Genomic DNA, 9,766 nt, shown 5'->3' on the forward strand with positions numbered 1-9,766 from the left:
CACTTGGGTGTAAAGGCCAGTGTGGCTTATTTTCAGGAGAGCTCCACTCTCACCCACTCTGGGACTCAGGGCAGAAACAGTAATTTGAAAGAAGCCTGGGTCAGACCCACCTGCTCATCCTGGACAGCATCTTAGAGAGGCAGGAGGCAGCTGGGACTCACCCTTGGGGCATAGATACCGGGGGCAACCACTTTGGGGAGCTCATTCCACCACAAGGACATTGGTGCTCGCAAGCATCACTCGAACTTCCCTCTAGCTTATCAGCAGCTGGACCTGGACCCACCAAAAGCCTCTCAGCAACAACACTGGGAGGTCACGGGCCAAACAGATAGCTGGGTCCACCAGCAGGCCAACAGTCTTAAGGCTGAGGCCACAGCTGCTGGCGAATCAATCCTGTCCACCAGAAGGCCCAAGATCTGGCCCCACACACCAGGGGGCAGGTGCCAGCCCTGGGATCCCTTGGCACCAACTCCATCCATCAGGAGACCAACACTAGCCAGAACACTAGACCCACAATCACCCAACCCAGAACCCAGGTCCACCTACCAGTGGGCCAACACTAGTCCTGGGATTCCCCAGCTACCCTGTGACCCAGCCCTGCCCACCAGTGCCCAGGCAGCTTCTGCACAAGGCAAAGCCTGGCAACTAATTGATGGAGGCCAGTCACATGTATCACACTGCCCACAGCAGTCAGCCTGCCACAAAAGAAGGACCACACAGTCTGTATAGGTGGCACCCGTGGAGCATACAGCTCTAGTGACCAGACAGTAGCACGCTACTAGGATGCATAGAAAAGGCACTTCTCCAAGGTCAGGAAATGGAACCTACCTATCAAATACATAGAAGTAAAAACAATAAATTAGACAGAATGAGATGACCGAGGAATATATTCCAAATGAAGGAACAAAACCCCAGAAGAAGAATTAAGTGAAGTGGAGACAAGTAACCAATCCAAAAGAGAGTTGAAGGTAATGATTATAAAGGTGATCACAGGACTCATCAGAAGACTGTATGTATGAACAGGAGCTCTTGCCGTGGCTCAACAGAAACAAATCCGACTCAGGAAGCATGAGGTTGCGGGTTCAATCCCTGGCCTCGCTCAGTGGGTTAAGGATGCAGTGTTGACATGAGCTGTGGTGTAGGTCCCAGACACAGCTCAGATCTGGTGTTCCTGTGGCTGTAATGTAGGCTGGCAGCCGCAGGTCCAATTTGACCCCTAGCCCAGGAAATTTCATATACTAAAAGTGTGGCCCTAAAAAGAAAAACAATTAAAAATAAACAACTTTACTTTCACTCAACTTCAGAACAATTAAGGGACCCACATTCTAAGAGGGGAGTTCACAGTGATAGAAGCCTACCTCAAGAAATAAGAAAATCTCAAATAAACAACCTAACTTTACACCTAAAGGAACTACAGAAAATGAAGAACAAACAAAACCCAAAGTTAGTAGCAGGAAAGAAATAATAAAGATCAGAGCAGAAATAAATGAAATAGAGACTAGAAACAACAAAAGATAAATGGAACAGAAAAGAGAACCCAGAAATGATGCCACACTGATGTGGGCAATTAACCTATAACAAAGGCAAGAATACACAATGACCTACACTGCAGCTTGTGATGACACCAGATCCTTAACCTACTGAGTGAGGCCAGGCAGCAAACCTGCATCCTCATGGACACTACGTTGGGTTCTTAACCTGCCGAGCACAATAGGAACTCCATTTTTTTTTTTTTTTTTTTTTGGCAGCACCTGCAGCATGCAGAAGCTCCTAAGCCGGGGATCCAACCTATGTCACAGCAGTGATCCAAGCCACTGCAGTGACAACATGGGATACTTAATCTGCTGGGCCATACGGGAAACCCAGCCTCGGTTCTTTTATTGCATTGCTGAATAGGTACAAAAAATATATTTAACCAAGCAAGTGGGAATTGGTCATTAATAAAATGCCACTGCCAGTTCACAAAACAAAAACCAGTTGCTAAAACAAATTTGAAGAAATGCAATCTGATATGCTACTTTGAAATAAATAAATTTATAATAATACCCAAGATAGCTAAATGTAAATATTGCATGCTACATGCAAGGTACTGTTTTGTGCTGTAATGTATTAACTCATTTGCTCCTCACAACTCTAAGGTTACGTATTATCATCCTTATTTCAGAAAAAAAAGAAAAAAAAGACCACTAAGGCCCAGGGGTTAAAGTTTACCAAGGTCACACAACTGACAGCAGAATCAGGATCCAGTCCTAGGCAAGCTGGGTCCAAATCCCAGGCTCTTACAATTATGCTCTACTACTCTGACTTCATTTTTAGCTTACACATATGTTTATATGTATTCATAGAAATAAAATATATGCCATTTTCCACACATGTTGCTGATAGGTTTTGGAAAATCTAGTATATTTTTATATTCTGACCATTTTTTTTTCTAAAAAATAGGCATTTGCAACTTTCTAGTCAAACCATAAAACCCACTGCAAAACTGTAACTTCCTGGTTTTGCCCAAATTATTAAAATGTGGTAAAATTCTGGATGATAAATTTGTCTCTTCCAGGGTGCTTGCCACCTAAGATACCAGATACTCAATACAGACTTGTTACAGGCTTAACTTTGGGCTTTTTCTTCCATGCCATTAAGACTGGTTTTAGATACCTCACTTCACCTAGGGTTCCCAGCATTATAAAAAAAAAAAAAAAACTGCCAAGCAGTTTTACACTGTTCCAGTGGTACCTATCAAAAATCACATCAGTGACTTCCAGAGGGCTTACATGTTTATCGCTTCCCTTCCCAAACCCCACTGAAAAGAAATAAAGTTGTATAAGAAGGCAACAAAATCTGTAGCAGAAGAGACTAGGACACTGCCAGTGACTGAGAGAGTTTAACTAACTTCAGGAATATAAAAAGTAGGCAGAATCATATTGACCTAAAAAAGCAAAGCAGAACCAATTAGATTTGAGAATATGCACAAAGGGGTGAGGGAGGATGCCCTTCCCACAAGAGGAGGCGGAAGAGGTTTCAAGCTTGAAGGAGGTGGGCCCAAATGTCCGGAGTGGGCGGCAGGACGGTAACCATGGAAATCAGTTCTTCTCCCTTCCCCTCCCACCCTCCAAACAAAAATTCGGCAAAAGTTGTTAGCGGACTAAGGAAGGACCACGGTCTCTATTGTGAACCCTGGTATTAGAGAAAACAGCAGGAACCCAGGTTTGACACCTCTACGATTCACTGAGGAAGTAAAGTGAAAGCAGCCATGCTCAACAGAGAAGGCGCCCCACTGGTATACAGCCCCGAATGCAAGGGGAAGGGGGAGGTTCTTAGCCTGTCACCTGCTACCTACCTGCTCACCTGAAACCTTCCTGTCTATGTCCACTGGTACATGGAGTCCACACTCACTCAGTCTTCCTGTTTAGAGAGAATATGCCCATTAATTATCAAAATATCAATAACTGGCATCCACCAGAGGTTTGAGAAAAAACAGAAGGAAAAACTACCAAAAAGAAACAGAACCACTGACGCAAAACAGGCAATTCAGGAAAGAGAAGATGAATTTTTATGCTCATTATCATTTTTATAGATTCAAAAGACTTCTTACAGCCATAAAACAAGAAAAGGATGCTATTAAAGAGAGCAGTTAGGGAAAAGAAGTTCTTGTCAAAATTTACAATTCAGAAGAAGAGATGACTAACTGCCCAGGACTGAAGTCTAAATGAATAACCTAGAAGATAAATTTGAAGAAAATCACTAAGAGCATCATAGCAAAAGACAAACCAATGGAAAATTAGAGAGAAAGAGCAACAGCGGCTCCATCCAGAAAATCCAAAAGCTACACTGGAGTTTCAGGGAAAAAAGGACAGGACAAAAGAATGGCCTGCTGGGGAAGGGGGGGCGGGAAGGGGGGGGGTAGAAGAAAACTTCCTTGTGCGAAAGTAAAACTGCTGTGCCAAGCAAAAAAAAATTAAGTACACACACTCCTAGAGGCAGCCTCATAAAACCTGTTTATTACTCTGTGCCTAGCATGGGCATGGTACCTAGGGCATCATGTTTAGAAACCAAAAGGAGAGAGGAATAAAAGGAGGAGGCAGTGTGGGATACCACAAATCCCTAGATTTAAAGCAAATTTTTTAAAAGCAAATTTTAAATTTTAAAGCAAATTTTTAAAGAAGTATATAATAAATCTATTATCTACACTGAAATGTAGAAAAATGACTCATATTTTTCACTTTACAGCGTTTATACTGTTCACGTTTTTAAACTACATAAATGTACTAATTTTAATAATACTTTAAGAATTAACTGGGGGAAAAAAAAAAAAAGCCACGGGACACCACCACACCCAAACCAGAGCTATTTAAATTTTCTGGAGAAAATAGTGTTAGTGACTCATGGAGGACGGCAAATTTCTTGTAGCATAAGAAAAGATATCACTGCTTGTTTTTCTCAAAAGGCAGGTAAGACATTTTAGAGCCTTTTAAAAAATGTGTGGATGGAGTTTGCTGGTGGTCTAACAGTTAAGGATCTCGCCCTGCTCAGGTCCCAGCCGTCATTTCGGGTTCCATCCCTGGCCTGGGAACTTCCACATGCTGCCACCACGACTAAATAAATAAATTAATTAATTAATTAAAAAATTTAAAAATGTATATACGGCCATAAAAACCCCTGACGCAGGCGAAGCCTACTGAAACCACCCCACCAAGCGTTGGTTCCCGCCCACAACCCACGGGCTCGGAAGAAGGAGCCAGCACCTTAAGAGCGAATACCTGCACGTCGAGATGCTGCAACAGCCCAAGGACTTGAGAGTCACAGAGGCCAAGGCCACAGAGAGAGACACGGTGGCTAACGTCTTCCCCAGGACGCGTCCGGCCATCAGCGGCCCGCGGGAAAAAGCGCGGAGCGAGATCCGCTCTTCGTTGGGCCGCAGCCTCCGCCCGCCCCTCAGTCCCGAGCCCAGGCCCTCCGTGTCCAGCGGGCACTAGGACCCGGCCGCCTTCCCGTTCTGGAGAGGGCGTGGCTACGTCTCATCCACACCCAGGGCCCGGAAGCCCTACCGGAAGGGCGGACTCGCAAGACCCTCAAGCGCCGCCCTTGCGCCCAGCCCCCACCACGGGGAAACGGCTCCTGGGGCCGCGGTGCGTGACGGCACTTTACGACCCCGCCGCAAAGCAAAGACACGGCTGGCTTGGTAACGCGAGCCTTCTGGACGTGCGGGTTGGGCTCCGGCGTCCTGAGGGGCCCGTCGGCGGCGGAGAAAGCGGGAGAGAAAGGGGAAAGTGAAAGAAGACGAGGAGCTGGAAGGGGGAAGAAAGTAAGGGCATTGAGAGAAGTGTGTCTGTAAACCTCCAACGAGGCCCTGGTTTTTAGGCCGGACCGGGTTCCAGGCAGCTGGCCTAGACGTGAATCCCGCTTGTCTTAGTCGTAGCTGAATTTATTATAAGTGATGACAGGGAGAGAAAGTAGGCAAGAGACTTGCAGTCCCGTATGTGAGGCTTTTCTCTTCCCTGTTTACCAGGTTGTTCACTGCAGTGGGTACATTTCAAAAGGCCTTACCTGTGTGGCCCTGGCAAACCTCCGAAGAGGAAGCCAGCTGTGAAATAGGCACATATCCTGCAGGAGGAACAGAGGGCCACCCCCGAGATAGGAAGGAATTATTCACACTGCAAACTGGACACTGGAAATCAGGAGTGTCCAAAACAGCTGATAATGTTTTTCATGTTCGATAGTCATTATCTTATTAATGTGCACGTATTTAACCATTAAATACACAATCCACTGTTGACACAGACATAAAACTTTTGAGCATCTTAAAAGGTAGATTTATCAAACTTTAATAACTGTTCTGAAGACTGTAAAGCTCTTGGCATGTGAAGGACCCATCTGAACCTCTGCATTAAGACTCGACCAAACTTGCCCAAGAAAATTCAGTTAACTATCAAGAAGAAAAAGGGGGATTTTATTTGAGCCAAGTTCCGGATTGTAACACAGGAAGCAGAGCCTCAGAAAGCTCTGAGGACTGTTCTGTTAGAAGTCAAAGGCATGGTCATGTACATTTTTGAGTCAAAGGATTATACATCAAAATGACATACTGATACTTTACATAAAGTTCACCAAGGATACATAGTCCAGGTAAGCACTTGATAAGTGAGCGTGGAGTCCCTATGACCACCCCCCCCATGTTTTTTTTAAGAAGTTACTAGCGTCAGAAAAACAGAAGAAAAAAAAATTGATCTTTACAGTTGAGTAGGCACTCCCATCTTTGAGACGTTCTCCTTAATGTGTAATGCAGACGCACACTGCACATTGCTGGTGGGGTGGGGGGCCCAGACAAACAGAAATTTTTATGTTGAATTTTTTTCTTGTCCTGCCCTAAAATATAAATTTTATTTCACCACCCCATTATGGCTTCTAGCAGCTTAAGGCCTTGTCCCTAGGATGATCCCAGCACCATCCCCAGCCCTTTATAATACCTGTCTAGAAAAGCTCAACACTGCCAGAAGAATTTACTGTTCGTTCCAGCAAAACTGGATCAGCAGACAGACCCTAGACCCCTCTCATGGAGCAGCTTTTGTTTTTGTTTTTTTCAGAAAGCTTGCATTTATAAAATCTTTGACCTTTGTGGATATAAGTCTACCACACCCAGAACTGTTTCCTTAAGAACCTGAGAGCCCCTCTCTTTAAAATGCAAATATTGAGGGAGATAACTGCTAGCTCCTAGTCCTTGTGGGAGGATGAGGACCTAACTTCAGAGGGTGCCTTTCTTCCACCTGCACTACTGCCTCCCTTCACAAAGATAGAAGTTTGTGTTTCTCCTCTAACGATTGCCAGTTAACAAATCCAGATGGCCTGGTCACATGGATCACGTACCCCTCTGTAGTGCCTTCCCCTCAGCACACTCCAGCCCACTTCCTTTCTGTTTTAGGGAAGTGTAGCTCATTTCATACTGTAGTATTACTGAACAAAAAATATCCTTGTCACTTTATTGTACAGGTTTGTTTAACAGTTCACCCAAGCAGCAAAGTACTGTTATTAAAATGCGTTTGCCTTTTTTTTTTTTTTAATCTTTTTGCCTTTTCTAGGGCTGCACTGGCTGCATATGGAGGTTCCCAGGCTAGGAGTCGAATTGGAGCTACAGCTGCTGGCCTACGCCACAGCCACAGCAACGACAGATCCCAGCCGTGTCTGCGACCTACACCACAGCTCACGGCAACACCGGATCTTTAACCCACTGAGCAAGGCCAGGGATCAAACTCACAACCTCATGGTTCCTAGTCAGATTTGTTAACCACTGAGCCACGACAGGAACTCCAAAATGTGCTTGCCTTTTAAAAAATGAAATATCTGGACTTGGCTTCCTAAAGTCAGATAAACTTTGCTCTTAATACTGTTGACAGCCATTAATGTTAAGACACCTCTGCTTCAACTGGTATTTTAGAAAAATTCAGGAGTTCCCATTGTGGCTCAGTGGCAACAAATCTGACTAGTAGGATGCAGGTTCAATCCCTGGCCTCACTCAGGGGTTAATGATCTGGCGTTGCCATGAACTGCGTGTAGGTTGCAGACATGGCTTGGATCCTGCATTGCTGTGGCTGTGGTGTAGGCTGGCAACTACAGCTCCAATTTGATCCCTAGCCTGGGAACTTCATATACCACGGATATGGCCCTTAACTGAGTGAGTTTTGAAGATCTGATTGGCTGTATTAAATGATGTGTAAATCAGGCAGCATCCCATCTCTAAGGAGCTGTACAAAGGGAAGGTTTTCAAAGGCAGAAAGGCAGTTCCTGTTGTGGCTCAGTGGGTTGAGAACCCAGAGCTGTCTCTGTGAGGATGCAGATTTGATCCCTGGCCTCTCTCATGTGTTAAGAATCCGGTGTTGCCCTGGCTGTTGCATAGGCCATAGATGCAGCTCCAATTTGACCCCTAGCCTGGGAACGTCCATATGCTGCAGCTGTGGCCATAAAAAGAAAAAAAGGTAATAATAAAGACAGGAAAAGTGGAACAAGGAAGTCAAAAAGAAAAGAAGATGAATTCAGGCAATGTCACCTTCCTCTGGGAGAATGTTAGCACAAGTCAATGTGCCCAATACACAGTGAGGCCATACAAGCCAAAATGTTTTGATCTGCTTACCTGGGGCTTAGCATAAGTGACTCCACTTTGGACCCGTTCCTTTTTTTTTAACAGTGGAAATGTATTAGGCAGGCTCTCTTAAAAAGATTCACCTTATGCAAAGTAGTTCAGCTGACAAATTAGTCATTAAGGAGAAGATGAGCCACAAAACCTCTGACCAAAGAATAGGAGAAACAGAAAAGACCTCATAGGAAGTTCATTAACTGCCAGTTTCCTAACATTGCATTCCTTAAGGGGAGGTTGGAGTGGACCTAGCCGCACAAGGATGCGGACAAAACCAACTCCTTGGCACTGGGCCTGTACCACATTTGACTCAGACAGCCGTGTCTCCTGGGTTCCTCCCTCAGGAACAAGTACTCCCAGGTCCACAAGAGTGTAGTGCGTTAGTGCTGCACCCCACTCTTGGGCAGAACGGTAAAGCCATCTTAAATATTTACTGCTTTATATTACTGACTGTCAACCCACATCTCAATTTTTTTCTTCAGTATTGCTTATTGGAATATAATTGACTTATAATCTCATGTTCATTTCAGGTGTACAGCAAAGTGAATCAGTTACACATACATCCCTTCTTTTTCATATTCTTTTCCCATATAGGTTATTACAGAGTATTGAGTAGATTTCCTAGGTTATACACTAAGTCCTTCTTACTTATCTGTGTGATAGTGTGTATGTGTTAATTCCAGCCCCCTAATTTATCCTCCACCACCATATTTCCCCTTTGGTAACCATACGTTTGATTGTGAAATCTTTGAGTCTGCTTCTGTTTTGTAAGTAAGGTCTTTTGTATCATTTTTATTAGATTCCGCATATAAGTGATATCATACATTTGTCTTTGTCTGGCTTATTTCACTTGGTATGATCATCTCTAGGTCTATCCATGTTGCTGCAGATGGTGTTATTTTGTTCTTTTTATGGCTGAGTAATATTCTATTGTACATATGTACCACATCTTCATCTATTCCTCTATAAATGGACATTTAGTTTGCTTCCATGTGTCGGCTGTTATAGTGTTGCAGTGAACACTGGGGTGCATGTATCTTTTCAAATTATGGTTTTCTCCATATATGTGTCCAGGAGTAGGATTGTTGGATCATATGGTGACATGGCCTGCTCATCAACCCTGATCCCAAAGTCAGCGGTGCCATAGAAGTAAGAAGAAAGAGACACAGAAATAAAGTGGGGATCAGGGGGTTATAGCCTTCGAGAGGCAATAGCAACTGTCTGAGCCAACTCACGGTTTTTATTTACTATTTTCTACTTCCTTGTACGTGCAGGGGATACATCAGTATTTTACTTCAAACTTATTGGAAGCAAGATATGCTAGGACGTCATTTCTAAGCATATAAAGTAATCATAAATGTTTTAGCTCTCCCAGGCCGTAATTTGTTGTTTGCTTCAAGCCATCTATGGCCTCTCCCATAAATCCCTCAAGGCTCCAGTCCTGAGGACATCAGAGCTGATGGTTTTCCATCAGCAACACCAGTGCTTCAGCAATCTTGTTTTCAAGATGTGATTCTTTGATGTTCTCATTCCTTTTGCCTCAAGGGTCATGAGAGAGTCACAAGACGTTGTAAAGTATAGACTGACCTCCACAGCCACTCTCTGGTGCCAGTCTTTTCTTTCCATTCTTTGTCACCTCGCATA

At 44.2% G+C, this 9,766-nt stretch overlaps 1 protein-coding gene across 5 annotated transcripts in view; it reads right to left on the reverse strand.

The window, feature by feature from the left end:
• The window catches only part of NUDT9 (nudix hydrolase 9), a 28,862-nt gene extending 23,757 nt beyond the window's left edge, over positions 1 to 5,105 (reverse strand). The window contains exons 1-2 of one of the 5 annotated variants that reach the window (XM_047797965.1): positions 4,758 to 5,009; positions 3,346 to 3,402 (exon numbers count right to left, since the gene is read on the reverse strand). Coding sequence is in view for 2 of the 5 variants with exons in the window: in XM_047797962.1 (XP_047653918.1) it covers positions 4,743 to 4,864 (122 nt within the window). In the remaining 3 variants the exon portion in view is untranslated. Of the gene's footprint in view, positions 1 to 3,337; positions 3,403 to 3,768; positions 3,832 to 4,742 lie in introns of those variants that run through there. The other 4 variants (XM_047797964.1, XM_047797966.1, XM_047797963.1 and 1 more) reach the window with 4 other exon arrangements.
• Positions 5,106 to 9,766: the final 4,661 nt, after the last annotated feature.

The sequence above is a fragment of the Phacochoerus africanus genome, chromosome 10 (assembly GCF_016906955.1).
Source record: "Phacochoerus africanus isolate WHEZ1 chromosome 10, ROS_Pafr_v1, whole genome shotgun sequence".
NCBI classification, from domain to species: domain Eukaryota; kingdom Metazoa; phylum Chordata; class Mammalia; order Artiodactyla; family Suidae; genus Phacochoerus; species Phacochoerus africanus.